This window comes from Procambarus clarkii, chromosome 35, assembly GCF_040958095.1.
Source record: "Procambarus clarkii isolate CNS0578487 chromosome 35, FALCON_Pclarkii_2.0, whole genome shotgun sequence".
NCBI lineage: Eukaryota > Metazoa > Arthropoda > Malacostraca > Decapoda > Cambaridae > Procambarus > Procambarus clarkii.
The window spans coordinates 27247753-27265877 of record NC_091184.1 but is presented as its reverse complement, the minus strand read 5'-3'; the positions used below and the strand labels follow the sequence as shown (position 1 = coordinate 27265877).

The 18125-nt window shown below is 46.1% G+C and overlaps 1 protein-coding gene across 1 annotated transcript in view; it reads right to left on the bottom strand.

The window, feature by feature from the left end:
- Nucleotides 1–18125, bottom strand: part of CSN3 (COP9 signalosome subunit 3) — a 49959-nt gene that overhangs the window by 20329 nt on the left and 11505 nt on the right. Inside the window, exons 5-6 of the mRNA XM_045759152.2 lie at nucleotides 8764–8915; nucleotides 220–379 (exon numbers count right to left, since the gene is read on the bottom strand). Of these exons, the coding sequence (XP_045615108.1) occupies nucleotides 220–379; nucleotides 8764–8915 (312 nt within the window). The remainder of the gene's footprint in view (nucleotides 1–219; nucleotides 380–8763; nucleotides 8916–18125) is intronic.

The window sequence follows — 18125 nt, the reverse complement described above, 5'->3', positions numbered from 1 at the left end:
CCTCCACCCCCAGGAAGCAGCCCGTGACAGCTGACCAACACCCAGGTACCTAATTTACTGCTAGGTAACAGGGGCATAGGGTGAAAGAAACTCTGCCCATTGTTTCTCGCCGGCGCCTGGGATCGAACCCAGGACCACAGGATCACAAGTCCCGCTCAAGTCTCAAGAATCTCACCAAAATTTTGTTACAATCATAATCAAGGAAGGAATGTGACTTACCATATGCAATATATACTTCTGAGCTTCTTGTGGAGTTGCGAGTTGAACACGATTGGCCACATCTGCCAGCGAGAGTGTCAGGAATGTGCGTGTGAGACGCTGAATGTTCTTTTTATACAGCGCACTTAAGCACTGCTTAACCAGCCCCATATTTTGGTCTCTGTAAAAGAAATCAGGATAGTAGTAAATGGTATTATATAAATTTGAAACAATCTTGATATGCAAGAAATGAAATATCTCACAGCATAACAAAAGGGTTTAATAAACTTCCTTTAAAGGCCTTCCTAAAAAAAATTCGGAACTGAAGGGGCGAAGACAAGAAAGAAAGGAAGGAAGGAAGGAAAGAGCCCGATCCAAAGACCAAGAAGGCTCTGGCGGCACATGAGCAGACCGGAGGTGAAAAAACGCACGAGTGCACTTTCAAAATGGACCGCGAGTGACATCCACCATGAATGCAAGCTGCAGCGGCTCCGCCAATACCGTACGACATGAAGTGACAGTATTAGACATGAGATGATAATCCAGGAAAAGCCAAGACAGAGAGGACATAATAATCTGGTGCAAAATCAATGAAAACCAATGAAGAGAAAAAAAATGACGAAAAGACCGCCAGGAAACTTCATACTGTCGCCGAGACACAGACCACAGGTGGGACACCATCAACGAAGCCACCTAATCACCATACAAATGACAATACACGTGTCAAAGTCCAGAAGCGTAGCATGGAGCAATAAGGCGAACAAGCAAGATACCTCACCGGCCCGACCTGCTGAAACAGGCGAAGCCGTGTAAAAACTCCCGGGTTCAGACATCGAGCAAGCAGTGCCTGAAACCAAGGCTGGGCTGGCAACCGTGGAGCCCAGAGAATCCCTCTCCCTCGATAGGAATCCAGTCAGGCGAGAACCAGGAGCAACAGCTGGAACGAGGTAAAGAAGTACAGGAACCCTGATCTCTACCAATCCTGCCAAAATGCATTCCCGATGAGTGCCTCGCAGTTGGAGAACAGCACCATGTACAATGGGAGACGCCGAGATCCCGCCGACGTGAAGAGGTCCATCACCAAAGGAAGGAAGCAGCATCAACCGTCCACTCCATGGAAAGAAGGAATGAAGCGCAACAGGTCATCTGCCAGGATGTTGGACACTCCCTGAATGTAAATGCCGCGGAGAGCTAAACCCTAAGAACTCAGCAGAAGAGCTATATGAAGCAACCAGCCCCAAAGAGCCACGAACCGAAGAGAAAGGTTGAGATAATGAACGATGTGACAGCAGTCCGAATGGAGCCTGATCACTGAGCCCCGAGGAAGCCGAATCCATCACAGTGCCTGCCACTCCACTACAAACTTTCGCAAAGTGTTGTGATCCCGACATAAGGACAGCCCCCAACACCCCTGGCCGAACTGGCGAGCACTAGTCACAAAGCCCCAATCAAAAGACGAGTCGCCCCGTGAACACATCGAGCAAGGGAAGAGGAAAGTGCCATGCACCAAACCCTGAAAAACCCTTAGAGGAAGCCAGTGATGCAGCAACTGCCACAAGGACACAGGGGATCAAACCCAGAGCAAGAGCGGTGAAAGAGGCTACCCCAAAGATACCAGACCAGTCTCTGAAGCCAAACCCTGCTGCTTCTACACAGCTGCTCGAGCAACCACCGAGTGACCCAGGTCCCCCCCTCAAAAACACCTGAAGGTAAGGCTGCAACTGGAGCAGAGCTGCAGAAGGGAGAGAAATGGACACAGTCCAAGAATCCCACACTAGGCCTAGCTAGGTTTGTACTTGGAATGGAACCAACTTCTGCCAGATCCCTGGCTAGGAGACATGCAGACCAGCAGGGAGCCCACACCAACTAATCATCGAGGTAGCCCAACACCCGAAGACCTGCAGACTTAGGTGGGCCACCACGACCCGAATTAACCGCATGAAAACCCGAGGTGCCAGATTCAAGCTAAATGGAAGACAACGAAAAGGGTAAGCCTGTTGCCCCACGACAAACCCCAGATGAATTGGGACATGCCAATAAGCGTTCCTGAGGTCCAGGGAAATCATCCAAGCGCCTAGCTCGAGAGCAAGCCGGACCTGGGACAACACGGTCATTCAAAAAGAGGGGCAAGGAATCAACCGGTTCAGATAAGTCTAGAATGTACCAAAGATCCACACAGTCTCGTTTCAGAACTGGAAACAAATGGGAAACCCACTTGAGAGTCGAGGTCATTTCAACCACACCCAGGCCAAGCCACTCTTGAGATGACCCAACAAAGGGATAGGAAAGAGTCCTGCCCCCTAGACCCGACCCCTGACTAGGGAAAGGGCCGCCCAATGCCACCAAAGGCCGAAAGAAACGACCCAAAAAGCCCACAAATCAGGGGACCAAGCGCGAGCAAAAAGAGCCTGCCTGCCCCCCATCATCCCCGTCAACGGGGTGACCCGAGAAATAGTCGATGCGAACCCAGAGATGCCAACCTTCGCACACAGTGAACACCACATCGACCAGATGACGAAGGCCCCAGGGAACTCACTGATGCAGAAACTGGCACCAAAGGCCTACCCCGACCAAATGAGTCCCAAGCCCTGGCACGACCAAACCGATAGGTACTCGAAGGATCTCCCAGAGCACCAATAAGTTCGATATAGGACGGCAACTGGTTGAAGCCGCAAATAGAAACTGGGCAACGGTGTCATCCGGGAACAACAGAGGACAGAACAACGAAGAAGACTACAGAGGACAGAACAGCGAAGAAGACTGCAGAGCCAGGGCCCAAGCCAAATCTAAAGACAGCAAGTACAACTTGTCAACACGCAAGACGGGAGGTAATAAGTGTAGAAACAACCTCCGCTCTGCACAAACAGCTTCAGCAAGTTAGATGACACCGCAGCAGCCGAAGGCCTCTCACTTAATGCCCTCACATCCACCGAAAGCCAGTCCGAACACAGCTCCAGAAGACCAAAGAAGAGCAAGACCAAGGCCAAATGACCGACAGTCCGGAGGTCATCAGCCGCCAAAGAAGCCGAAAGAATTGGGACATGCCCATATCACGAGGAAGCGCAAGGACAAAGAGGCACTCATTTAGGAACTCAAGCAAGCCCCCCCAAGATGCCAGGGATAGGAACCCTGAAACAAGAGCTGGATCAAAACTTGGAGTGAAAAACACGCAAGGCAGTTGGCATAATACAATCGTCGATATTAAGCAAGCCCTTAAAACATGACATAGTCCCAAGAAACACTAAACCATTTATTTAGAAATTACTGAAAAAATTAATATCACTGGAATGGAGTTAAGGCAAAGTTTTAAAGTGTGGTTGGTTTTTGTGTATAACAAAAAACCAGCGTTGAATGTAATGAAACGCCATTTTCTGGGTGAGACCCGGAGGCTCCCCGGAGCTTTATCGGCTGATATGCTAATGTCAGACTTTGGCATCAGTCATGTGTATGGAGTTCTAGGGCCTACCGGGGACCACGAGCCAGAACCTGGCCCCCTCAGAGAGGGAAGGGGAGCAATGGCCTATAGAAACCCCCGTGTGGTTGGAAGCATTCTATGTCTGCCATCGACCGGGTCAAGCATCCAGAAAGGTAAGCATTCCAAAACAAACCCCTATTCTGGTGAAAATTGCTACCTAAGCCGAACTAGTGGATAGAAAGATGGAGACTGCTGCCATCAAACAACCAAAACGCTAAAACCGAAGGAGCAAGAAAACTCAGCGAACCGACCCCGAGGCAAAGGCCCAAAGGAAAGAGCCGACGAAAAAACACACCGGAACCGAAGGGGCACTACCAACCGAGGAGAAGACAGAGCACGCTGACCAGAGACCAGGATGGTGCAAGCAGCGCACGAACAGGCCGGAGGTGAAACGACGCACAAGACAGCTGACTAACGGTGCAGAAGCAACACCAAGACTGAAAGCAAGCTGAAGCGGCTCCGCCTGCGCCGCACGAAAAGAGGCGACAGTATGTGGCAAGACGACGGCCCCCAACCCCCACTAGAAAACCAAGCCGAGAGTAAACCAAGCTAACAAGAGTAACCACCTAAGAAGGGACAGGAAAAGGAAGGACCGCCAAAATACCCCATACTGCCGCCAAGAGAAGCACGCAGGTGGGACACCTACCACGAAGCCACCCGACCACCAACCGGAGGCGAGACCACGAGGCAGAACATAAGCAGCCCCGACAAGGCCCCCCCGAGCCCAGGAAAAAGGCGGAGCCGCGAGAAGATCTCGGGCGCGACCACCGAAACCCAGGCGGCACAAGGAGATGGAACGTCTGCCGAACAGAAAAACTCCCCAAAGCATGCAAGCCCGCCAGGAGTTCAGAAACGACGGGTCCGACGCGAGACATCGCAAGACCAAAAAAAAAAAAAAAAAAAAAAAAAAAAAAAAAAAAAAAAAAAAAAAAAAAAAAAAAAACGGCAGGGCAAGCTAGGAAACCAAAGAAGGCGGAAGGGTCGCCGCCAGAACAGGACCCGAACCAAGGGGCACGAACAACTGCAACAGACCGAGACAAAGAAGCACATCACAGGACACAGGCTGACCAACGCCTGAGAACACATGCAGAACATCCCTGCTGCAGAGGAGGCAGGAAGAAAGAGCAGAAGCACAAAAACCCCAGGAGAACAACCAGGGGTGGACAATCAGGCAGGGACAAAAACCCCACGCAATCCCCAGGCACAAAACGGCAGCAAAGTGCCACTCCACAACCGGACACAGGAACAAGGACACGCCACCGTGAAACACGGTACCAATGCACACGTGCAGCAGCAGCAACAGGCACCACTACAACATGCAACATGTAAATAGCAACCCCCCTCTGCAAAGGCAGAGAACGGAGCAGGCAGACCCCAGACAGGGCCAACGGAGACACGACAAAACCCTGCAGGCCCAGAAACCTGCACCAGGCGACCGACGGCGTTGAAACCCCGCTCGATACCTGCTGGATGAGGTACTGGGAGCTCTTTTACACCTGAAGCCCGGCCAAAGGTCAGGCTAGAGCAGCCAGAGGATGGCCCACCAGGCAGCTGCTAGGAGCAGTCCACCGGCCCACATACCCCCACAACCAGGACGGGCCGGAACTGCCATACGAAAACAGGCCAGTGCGCCCTGGAAGTCCACGGACGAACCAGCAAGAAGGCTTATGCTCGCAAGTAGGTCGTGTAACAAGCACAGACCTCTGATGGGAATACAGTGTTCCCCAAAGGTGCCAATAGCACCACTGCACTCCACTGGTACTATCCCGCAAGTTCTAACAGATAGGCGGGACCCAAGAGCCAGAGCTCAAATCCTGCAAGCACAGCCAGGAGCCTTACCAGGTGAGTACAGAACCAACCCCACAACCCCCACACCTCACAACATTAAAAAAGGAGGGTCCCCTGAATGACTCCAGCATGGGTTGGACATGCACATGAGGGGGACAGGAAGGGGTGATAAAGGGACAGTCACTGGTGTGCGAACGGTCTCAGTCGTACAAAAATATACCTAAATAAAGACAGGTATATAAACACCGCCGCATCCAGCGCCCGGCCAAAAGACGCCAGACCGCAGAAACTCACCTGGCGAATGGTGGCACGAACTTGACACGACTCAACCGTGCCCAGAAGAACTTGGGAGCACCGCCAGGTGAAGACGCCAGAGCCGGACCCTGCCGGACCCGCAGGAGAGCAGGGAGAGGCGAAGGAGGCGGTCCACACCCATGACACAGGGAAAACCGCGGTGTCCTCCCCACAACTGGGAACCAGGACACCCCCGAGGCGAAGGGGCACATACCGCAGCCAGGGAGAAGAACGAGAGGCGAAGCACTGTAGCAAAAAAGGGCGCAAAACACCAGCACTGAAACACCGCCCAGACCAAAACAAACTCCACGGCGCATGCGCATAACACGCTGGCCGAACCGCACACCCTCCCTGCGGGAAGGCGCCAGCCAGGACTACTGCACGAGAAAAGTAGCCAAAAGAGGAAGCAGGAACAAGAAAACTGGCCAAATTAGCAAAGAGCCCAAAAAGGAACCAAACCGGGCGACAAGTAGCCCAACAGGGCGACAAGCAGCCCAACAGGGCGACAAGCAGCCCAACAGGGCGACAAGCAGCCCAACAGGGCGACAAGCAGCCCAACAGGCCGACAAGCAGCCCAACAGGGCGACAAGCAGCCCAACAGGGCGACAAGCAGCCCAACAGGGCGACAAGCAGCCCAACAAGGCGACAAGCAGCCCAACAGGGCGACAAGCAGCCCAACAGGGCGACAAGCAGCCCAACAGGGCGACAAGCAGCCCAACAGGGCGACAAGCAGCCCAACAGGGCGACAAGCAGCCCAACAGGGCGACAAGCAGCCCAACAGGGCGACAAGTAGCCCAACAGGGCGACAAGTAGCCCAACAGGGCGACAAGTAGCCCAACAGGGCGACAAGTATGAGGAGCCGACAGACGTTCCAATAATGCGGGAAGTAGCGAAAAACCTTCCCGTACCCTCGAGAACACAGAAGCCAACACTAGTCCCGAAGGCACACGAAGGCACAGGCGCACCCGAGATCAGAAGTCACGCAGAACCCCATCGAACGGGGAAACATGACCAAAACACCGTCCCAAAAAGGGGTGGGAGGAAACATCCACCCACAGGACGGAACCAACCGACTCAAATGCCAAGGAACCGAGCCCGGGGAGGGGCCGACGTCCAACAGCACGTACGGCGAGTGGGGAGGAAAGACCCCACTCCGCGTAACCACAAGCCCCGCCTAGAGGGGGATAAAAACCCCCACGGGCTCTAACGGGGCCAAGGCCCCCCCAAGTCAGCCCCTCCCCAGCCCCGGGAACCTACACGACAGGCCCCGGGGCCGAGCCGTTCCCCCAAAGCCCCGGCCGTACCAGAAAACCGGGGCAGCCGTGAAAACACTAAGGAAGGGAGCCCACTGGCAGACTCATACAACACGGCTGGAGGAACAGGCTCAAATGCCCCCGTCACTACCCTGGAAGGGGAATTCCCCGAGACTGCCCGAGTCTCAACACCACCAAAAACCCCGCCCCGAACCTACAGACGGTAAAGAACCGGATGAAGGCAGGAAGGGCGATCCAGGGGAAAGACAAGGGGGCGTGGATGGAACCGAAGCAACCAACACCCCCAAGTCCCAAAACGAACTACAACGGGGCAGCCCCGGGGCTCCCGGGGAGGAAACCACGAGAACGTTGCCACCACCAAGGCTCAAGTGCAACGCCCCTGCTGCCCGCACCCGCTTTGTTAGCACAACTGGGTAACCGAGCCACAACGAGCAACCAAACTCGCAGGACTCCGGGTCGAAGGTGTCACCGACCCCACAGGCAGCAGACGGAGGCAAAACAGAGTCACCCAGAGACAAAGGGCGAGAGCAACCCTCAAACTCGCTGGAAGCGAGGGGGGGACTCTGGGGTCACATCCATCGGACCCGCGCGCCCCCAGGGGTTTCCCAGGGTCCCGAGCGTTTACTTTAAGAGGACTCGCGCTCAGGTAATCCCAGGCAGAGTACTGCTAACCGGCACCCAAAGCTACCAAACAACTTTCTAAGAGCTGAACCCCCGGGATGTGTACACTCACGGGGACTTAGCAGGGGGTACCACCAGAAAATACTCAGAACACAAGGGACACAAGGGGCAAGAACGAAGGCAGACCCCCCACCAGGTAGATAAACAAAAAGAAAAAGAAAACCCCGCAAGAGGACAGCGTACCCAAGCGGAACAGAGCCGGCCGCTATGATTGGTAAAGACAAGCTGCACAGTACCCCGCGCCCCACCAGTGCAAACACTGCCTCTTACTCTAAGGCGAACAAGGGAGACAGAACACCCGAGCACACAAAGAGCTGCCGAAAACCAAGCAGTAAACGGCCAAGCAGGGGCAGGACCCAAGGAACTTGTGGAAGGTGGCCCCAAGCCCCAAGGGCAGTACTTACAGGGCACCTAGGGAAGGGAACCCTAGGCGCATGCAGCCCGAGTACTGAAGAATCACTCCCGGCTCACCCACCACCTAGAAAACAGACACCACACTCTAGGTACAGTGCTGAAACAACCACTGGAGCCGGAGCACATAACCATTGCCTATAGCATCAGCCGAAGAACTGATGGGTGGATAGCCGGCGTGGGAGGTCTGGGGCTCCCCCTTCCCCCTCCCGGGGAGGGGGGAGCTGCGCAGACAGCGGCGCGGTGACGTATGACATCATACTAGTTTCCTTGTTTTCTGTTGAAGAGTTCTATCCACTAGTTCGGCTTAGGTAGCAATTTTCACCAGAATAGGGGTTTGTTTTGGAATGCTTACCTTTCTGGATGCTTGACCCGGTCGATGGCAGACATAGAATGCTTCCAACCACACGGGGGTTTCTATAGGCCATTGCTCCCCTTGCCTCTCTGAGGGGGCCAGGTTCTGGCTCGTGGTCCCCGGTAGGCCCTAGAACTCCATACACATGACTGATGCCAAAGTCTGACATTAGCATATCAGCCGATAAAGCTCCGGGGAGCCGACGGGGCTCCCCCCAGAAAATTTAATTATTCTATTAAAATACAAAAGCCAAATTGGTTCTTCAAGTGTTAGATAATAATACAAACCTTACAAATGTCTCTTGATTTTTGTTGATTACAGAGCATACTTTGTCTGGACAATTTGTACCAAATGCAGTTCCTAAGTCCCAGTACACTTGACTTAATGGCTTAATAAAACGCGTTACAACCAATGATGCATATTTTGGGATCCTTCCAATCTGTTGAAAAAAGAAATGTAGACTCACAATTGTTGAATAGATTTTTTTTAAGAAAGTTAAATCAAATAACAATGGAGAAAGTGGCATAAAGAATTTACTAGCAAAATTATATCTAAAGCAGTACTAACAGTATTTACATGAGTTTAACCTTTAAACTGCACAACACATCATATGATGTAACGAGTAACTGCCGCAGAATTGCACACCACATCATACGATGTGTGGGAGTACCATGCAAGATTTAAAGTCCCGCGACTACACGGGGTTCACATTAGCTTTTTCAGGGCTCTTGTAAACAGACGCCATTTAAAAAAAAATCGTGGGCAGCATGCCCGGGTGCGAGAGCCTTAGTACTGAGTGAGCTACCAAGGCTGGTGCATGCAGCATGAGCTCACAGCACTGCTGTTCAGCTTGTGACCACATCATTGCCTAAAAAATGTAAAAATATCTATGTAACTGATATTTTTTAGCAATGATAGTATTACAGAAGAGCCTGACTGTGATAAAAATGACCAGGATTCTGATAATAGCAGGACTGTTGTGATAATTTGTGCTGTGCGTTGTATGGTGGGAAGAGAAATGCTGAGGGAGAGAGGGTGGTAATGTCATCTATCGAATCTGTATGGCCACCTGTGTCTGCACTGACCACACTAGTGGTTTGCTATGGTGAACACAAATGTAGATACTTGTATATAATGTGTATATATAGGTAATAACAGCAAAAGGAGTATATTGGGAGATGCCATTTTGGTGAAGGAGGGGCATCATCTGCATGACTTTTCATGCTGTGTAAGGGTGGCCACTATGTTCTTTGGGCACCATACCAGCTTAGTTGTATAGTTATGGTGAGCAAAATATGTAGATACTTATACATAACATGTTCATATAATAACACTACAAATAGTATAGTTGGAGGAGGAATGTTAGTGCATCTAGCCTTCAACAAGTGAGGGAGGGAGCACCAGCTGACTGTGAGGCGACCTCTGTCATTGTCTGAGCTTACCATACCAGCTTAGTTGTAAAGTTATGGTGAACAAAACATGCAGATACTTATATATCACCTGTGTATATAGTTTAATAACTGCAAAACTATTTGTTTATTGTTTTATGAACATAATACAGTAATTGAATTACTAATATGCTCACAATACTTTTGAGTATAACGATGGTTCACACGTTTTATGGTATAAATATATCACACTACACACTATTGAATAATAATATTGAAAAAACTGAGAAAAAATCAATCAGACATTGAAATAATTCGGTAATAATATCTTTGTGGCAACTCCCGCTTGACGGCTAAGGCAGAGCAGACCGCCTTCAACGCTTGCTCCGTCAATGCCTCACTTTTGCCTGACTTCCTCTCCCTATTGCGGCCAAAATATCTCGCCTACGATTTTTTTCCCCAGTGATCACGGAACATAAATGAACACTTATATAAGACGAAAAAAATAATTATTTTTTTTATTTCTTGTGCCTGGGCATGTTGCAGGCTAAAATTGCAAGAGCAGCCCAGGGGTTAAGCCACAATATGTTCAGAAAAATATAAATCAGCAAGGAATATAACGAAATGCTCTATGGTAGAGTATGCTGACTTTCTGTTGCTAACAGTTTTGGAGAGTTCATAAAATGCTAACAATTTTCACCAAGCCCTTGCATGCATGCATGCATGCATTCATTCATTATATATATATATATATATATATATATATATATATATATATATATATATATATATATATATATATATATATATATATATATATATATATATATATATATATATATATATATATATATATATATATATATATATATATATATATATATATATATATATATATATATATATATATATATATATATATATATATATATATATATATATATATATATATATATATATATATATATATATATATATATATATATATATATATATATATATATATATATATATATATATATATATATATATATATATATATATATATATATATATATATATATATATATATATATATATATATATATATATATATATATATATATATATATATATATATATATATATATATATATATATATATATATATATATATATATATATATATATATATATATATATATATATATATATATATATATATATATGTGTGTGTATGTGTAATTACCTAAGTGTAGTTACAGGATGAGAGCTACGTGTGTGTGTGTGTGTGTGTGTGTGTGTGTGTGTGTGTGTAATTACCTAAGTGTAGTTACAGGATGAGAGCTACGCTCGTGGTGTCCCGTCTTCCCAGCACTCTTTGTCATATAACGCTTTGAAACTACTGACGGTCTTGGCCTCCACCACCTTCTCACTTAACTTGTTCCAACCGTCTACCACTCTATTTGCGAAGGTGAATTTTCTTATATTTCTTCGGCATCTGTGTTTAGCTAGTTTAAATCTATGACCTCTTGTTCTTGAAGTGCCAGGTCTCAGGAATCCTTCCCTGTCGATTTTATCAATTCCTGTTACTATTTTGTACGTAGTGATCATATCACCTCTTTTTCTTCTGTCTTCTAGTTTTGGCATGTTTAATGCTTCCAACCTCTCCTCGTAGCTCTTGCCCTTCAGTTCTGGGAGCCACTTCGTAGCATGTCTTTGCACCTTTTCCAGCTTGTTGATGTGCTTCTTAAGATATGGGCACCACACAACAACTGCATATTCTAGCTTTGGCCTAACAAAAGTCATGAACAATTTCTTTAGTATATTGCCATCCATGTATTTAAATGCAATTCTGAAGTTAGAAAGCATCGCATAGGCTCCTTGCACAATATTCTTTATGTGGTCCTCAGGTGATAGTTTTCTATCTAGAACCACCCCTAGATCTTTTTCTTTATCAGAATTCTTTAAAGATTTCTCACATAATATATAGGTTGTATGGGGTCTATGTTCTCCTATTCCACATTCCATAACATGACATTTATTAACATTAAATTCCATTTGCCAGGTGGTGCTCCATATACTTATTTTGTCCAGGTCTTCTTGAAGGGCATGACAATCATCTAAATTTCTTATCCTTCCTATTATCTTAGCATCATCAGCAAACATGTTCATATAATTCTGTATACCAACTGGTAGATCATTTATGTACACAATAAACATCACTGGTGCAAGAACTGAACCCTGTGGTACTCCACTTGTGACATTTCTCCATTCCGATACATTGCCTCTGATTACTGCCCTCATTTTTCTATCAGTCAGAAAATTTTTCATCCATGATAGAAGCTTACCTGTCACCCCTCCAATATTTTCCAGTTTCCAGAACAACCTCTTATGTGGAACTCTGTCGAAAGCCTTTTTTAGGTCCAGATAGATGCAGTCAACCCAGCCATCTCTTTCCTGTAATATCTCTGTGGCCCGATCATAGAAACTGAGTAAATTCGATACACAGGATCTTCCTGATCGAAAACCATACTGTCTGTCTGATATTATATCATTTCTCTCCAGGTGTTCTACCCATTTAGTTTTGATTAGCTTTTCCAATACTTTCACTATTACACTTGTCAATGATACAGGTCTATAATTGAGGGGGTCTTCCCTGCTGCCACTTTTGTAGATTGGAACTATGTTAGCCTGTTTCCACACGTCTGCTACGATTCCTGTACACAGGGATGCCTGAAAGATCAGGTGAAGTGGAATGCTGAGCTCAGATGCACATTCTCTCAGAACCCATGGTGAAACGCCATCTGGGCCAGCTGCTTTGTTCCTCCCGAGCTCCTTTAGCATATTTTCCACTTCATCTCTAGACACCTCTATCCGCTCTATGTTGTTCTCTGGAATTCTTATTGTGTCTGGTTCTCTGAAGATTTCATTTTGTACAAACACACTTTGGAACTTTTCATTTAATGTTTCACACATTTCCTTTTCATTTTCCGTGAATCTGTTTCCCATTTTCAACCTCTGGATATTATCCTTTACCTGCAATTTGTTGTTTATGAATTTGTAGAATAGGCCCGGTTCTGTTTTACATTTATCCGCTATCCCTTTTTCAAAATTTCTTTCTGCCTCTCTCCTTACTGCTGTATAGTTGTTTCTCACATCTTTGTATCGCTGGTATGTTTGGGGGTTTGGCCTCTTCCTATACTGATTTCATTTTTGTGTCTTTTGGTCTCTTGCCCTCTCACAATTTCTGTCGAACCAATCCTGTTTTCTGGCCCTGCATCTCTGTTTTGGTATAAATTTTTTTGTGCCTTTATCATATATTTCACAAAACTTGACATACATCTCATTCACTTCCTTGCCTAGCATCAAGTCTGTCCAATTATACTCACTAAAAAAATTTCTAAGGTCACCATAATGTCCTCTCCTGAAGTCTGGTTTTTCAACTGCTTCAACCTCCTTATTTTCTTCCAGCTTATAACGCATTGCATACTTTATTCCCAAAAAGACATGGTCACTTTTACCCAAGGGAGGAAGGTACTGAATGTCAAATATCTCTTCCTCCTTCCTGGTAAATATCAAATCTAGCATGGAGGGAACGTCCCCTTCCCTCATCCTCATAGCTTGTTTAACATGTTGATACAAGAATGTTTCCAGGATGAGGTCTACAAATTTACAGGTCCAAAAATCTTCTGTTTTAGATTCATATGCTTCCCAGTCTATGGATTTCAAGTTGAAGTCACCGACTATCAACAGTCGTGATCTATCGTTATCCGCTCTCGCTATAATCTCTCTCATTATTGTTATAAGACCTTCACGTTTACTATCTAGCTCCTCCTTTGACCATGTGCTGCTTGGTGGTGGACTATATGCATTTATTATCATTAGTTTATCATCCTCATGGCAGATCTCTAGTGCTATTATGTCAACTTCTTGTGGATTGGCAGTCATTATTTTGTTCACCTTTAGGTGTTCTTTTACCAGCACAGCAACGCCACCGCCTTTCCTAATTTTTCTGTCCCGTCTCCAAATTGAGTAGCCCCTTGGGAATATGACCTCATTTAAAATTACATCTTCAAGTTTTGTCTCCGTGAGTGCAACAATGTCTGGTGTCTGCAGCTGTATTACATCACTTAACTCCAGTATCTTCGATCTCACTCCATCTATGTTGGTGTATGCAATCTTCAGGAACTTGTTCCCCCTCTCCTTATTCTTCACTCCCCCTCTCTCTATTGATTTTGTTGGTTTGCCTTTATGTACCACTTTACTGGTTTGCCTACCCCTATCACTTTGTAGAAAAAAAAATTTATTTCTTCTTCATTCCTGCTCTCATTTAAATGTTTTGCCTCGGCGAGGTTCAGTTTCAGCTTCTCTCTATCTTCTTTTGAAAGATCTCATCTTAACGACCACCCTTTGTGCGCGCGCGCGTGTGTGTAATTACCTAAGTGTAGTTACAGGATGAGAGCTACGCTCGTGGTGTCCCGTCTTCCCAGCACTCTTTGTCATATAACGCTTTGAAACTACTGACGGTCTTGGCCTCCGCGTGAGTGTGTGCGCGTGTGTGTGTGTGTGTGCGCGTGTGTGTGTGTGCGTGTGTGTGTGCGTGTGTGTGTGTGTGTGTGTGCGTGCGTGCGTGTGTGCGCGCGCGCACGTGCCAATGCCGACAGCACAGACCGAATCACATGTGCAATTGTTGGCAAATCCAAGAAACCAAGAGCCCTGCAACATTGCTTGGACAGCTTGCCTGTGAAATATTATAACTCAAAGAATGCATGGTTTACACAAGAGATCTTTCTTGGTTTCATTATGTGTTCTGCAAGGAAGTTCATGAGCATCAAATTAAGAGACTCAAAATAAGGCCAAGCAAAGTTTGGGCTTTGTTGTTGCTTGATAATGCACCTGTCCACCCCAGAAATGACCCTTAAATCTCACATGATGGCAAGATAACAAAGATTTTTCGTGTTTGCATCACAACTGCAAACTTGGTGGTAGTTTTAGGTACTAACGAGTTTCGAGCTAATGTGCATGAATCCCTTGTTCTGTACGAATCATTTACCTTGTTGTTTGGTGGATTTGAGGCTTCATTTCTGTGAACCGTCCAGTTGTCTGTAAAGCTCCGCTGACTTGCTGCAGTCTTTTTCCGGCAATTCAATTACTTTATTATGCACCCCCATACCCATCCCGAAGGCGATGGTGGAAAGGGTTACAGAGGCACATAATGGTTTCAGGAACTGAACCCCACAGTTCACTTACCTAAGCAAGTGACAATCTTTTAAAGCTAGTTAACACTTTCGCGCTTTAGATTAGAGATAACTCGTCGTCGTTTTCTCTTACGATTCCGCATAACAGCCTACTTTTCTCGTCCATCGAAAAAATATTTCTATAAATTCCATTTTTTAACCGAAATGGATGGGGATACTTTTGTTTTGTAAGGAATTTATTTGCGAATGTTTTGGTACCAGAATGAATATTATATCACATAAACTTCTATGAGTAAAAAAAAAAATACACAAAGTATGTTTGGGGGTGAGGCGAGTGTGTGGCAGTGGGTTCCCTTTAGCCGTTGATATATCCAACACGTGGGAAATATTTGTATGTGTTATGTATATGTCTGTGTAGGGAATTTTACTGCGATCACTGTCATACAAATTATAAAATGTTTCAACAAGTATAAACATGACAAACATCAAACGAACGAAAACAATGCGTTCGTTTCTGCCGCGAACGCATACTGAGCGACGTGGTTCTATATTTGGCGCTTTTCTTACACATGCTTTGTACAAATGTTATACAGTTCATCTTATAGAAAATTTTATTGCGAACACATTGGTATAAAAAAGAAATACATACATAGAAAAGTAGGGTCAGGAAACGTATAAACTTTCCAAGCATGATTTCCCCCCTGTGTTTTCGCCAGTGCGCTCGCGGCTAACTACTCTCCACTTCACACACTCTTGCGGGTGGGCAATTACCTATATTAAACATTCATATGCATATGTCCGTGTAGAGAATTTTATTGCGATTCCAATGATACCAAAATTAGCGATGTAGGACAACTGTAGGCTTCGCAACCATTAAGAGAGTGGAAACATTTTGTTGCTGTTTGGCGCTCTCGGCGAGTGATCTGCATAGTTTTTTATTTGGTGTTGATACTCCTTATGCTTGGGCGGCATTTTATAGGTATGCTCTTATAGACAATTTCATTGCGAACACAGTGATACCAAATTTAAATACGTGCGCCTTCAATTATTGTCAGGACAGTCAAAAGAGTGTACACTTTTCGGTCTTACCGCGTAGGCGCGCGAAGTGCCGAAAGCATCTGGGGTATTGTTTTTTTTTGAGCGCCGAGAGCGCGAAAGTGTTAAACAATAGTTAATGTTACATACCATATACAGGCATACCTCAGTTTAAGAGTTTAATTGGTTCCTGGAGATGCCTCGTATTCCGAAAACTCGCATTCCGAAGCTAATTTCCCCATAAGCAATAAAGGGAAATGAATTAATCCGTTCCTGACTACCCCAAAAACCCCACATCAAACTAAATTTTTATACCTAATTCATCTAAATAAACCTACAAAACTATGTTCAAGTTATTACTTACCTTGCTGTTGAATGCTGTAGGTGTATGGAAGATGATGAGGAGGGGGAGGAAGAGAGGAGTTACTGTTTGGAAGGGGAGTCCCCTTCCATTATCACATCAGGCAGTGAGGACTTCACTGGTATGCACACTCTGGCACATTTTGCCTGCATACCACTAGGACTTGCTTGTTTTACTAAGAATTTGTCTAATGAGACTTGTTTTCCCTACATTTTAACACTTGTCTGTAGTAAGACATCACATTATCATTTAAAAGGTCAATGCAACGGCCTGCTACAGCTTTATCTGGGTGAGTTTTTTCAACAAAACTTTGAAGTTCTTCCCATACTTCACACATTTTCTTAATCAAGAAGGGACATCCTCTACTGCCTCTACTCACAGCTATTTTCTTAGGTTGAACCTTACCAATGGCTTTCTTGAGACCCATGGCAAGATATATAATGACAACTTTTATGCTCAAATGGCCAAAAAACCGATAAAAAACTGTAAATCCTTGTGAAGAATTCAGGTGGGATAGTCACTGGACACGAGACACTGGTAAACTGAGGCGCGATCGCCATGCCACCACGCGCCAGTCGGCCTGTACACATATCAACAAACTCGCGTCCCGAGGTAACCCTCGCCTTCCGAGACATATTTTTGGAGTAAATCCTGCTCGTCTTCCGAAAAACTCGCATACAGGGACACTCGCATTCCGAGGTACGTACGTGTGTGTGTGTGTGTGTGTGTGTGTGTGTGTGTGTGTGTGTGTGTGTGTGTGTGTGTGTGTGTGTGTGTGTGTGTGTGTGTGTGTGTGTGTGTGTGTGTGTGTGTGTGTGTGTGTGTGTGTGTGTGTGTGTGTGTGTGTGTGTGTGTGTGTGTGTGTGTGTGTGTGTGTGTGTGTGTGTGTGTGTGTGTGTGTGTGTGTGTGTGTGTGTGTGTGTGTGTGTGTGTGTGTGTGTGTGTGTGTGTGTGTGTGTGTGTGTGTGTGTGTGTGTGTGTGTGTGTGTGTGTGTGTGTGTGTGTGTGTGTGTGTGTGTGTGTGTGTGTGTGTGTGTGTGTGTGTGTGTGTGTGTGTGTGTGTGTGTGTGTGTGTGTGTGTGTGTGTGTGTGTGTGTGTGTGTGTGTGTGTGTGTGTGTGTGTGTGTGTGTGTGTGTGTGTGTGTGTGTGTGTGTGTGTGTGTGTGTGTGTGTGTGTGTGTGTGTGTGTGTGTGTGTGTGTGTGTGTGTGTGTGTGTGTGTGTGTGTGTGTGTGTGTGTGTGTGTGTGTGTGTGTGTGTGTGTGTGTGTGTGTGTGTGTGTGTGTGTGTAATTACCTAAGTGTAATTACCTAAGTGTAGTTACAGGATGAGAGCTACGCTCGTGGTGTCCCGTCTTCCCAGCACTCTTTGTCATATAACGCTTTGAAACTACTGACGGTCTTGGCCTCCACCACCTTCTCACTTAACTTGTTCCAACCGTCTACCACTCTATTTGCGAAGGTGAATTTTCTTATATTTCTTCGGCATCTGTGTTTAGCTAGTTTAAATCTATGACCTCTTGTTCTTGAAATTCCAGGTCTCAGGAAGTCTTCCCTGTCGATTTTATCAATTCCTGTTACTATTTTGTATGTAGTGATCATATCACCTCTTTTTCTTCTGTCTTCTAGTTTTGGCATATTTAATGCTTCTAACCTCTCCTCGTAGCTCTTGCCCTTCAGTTCTGGG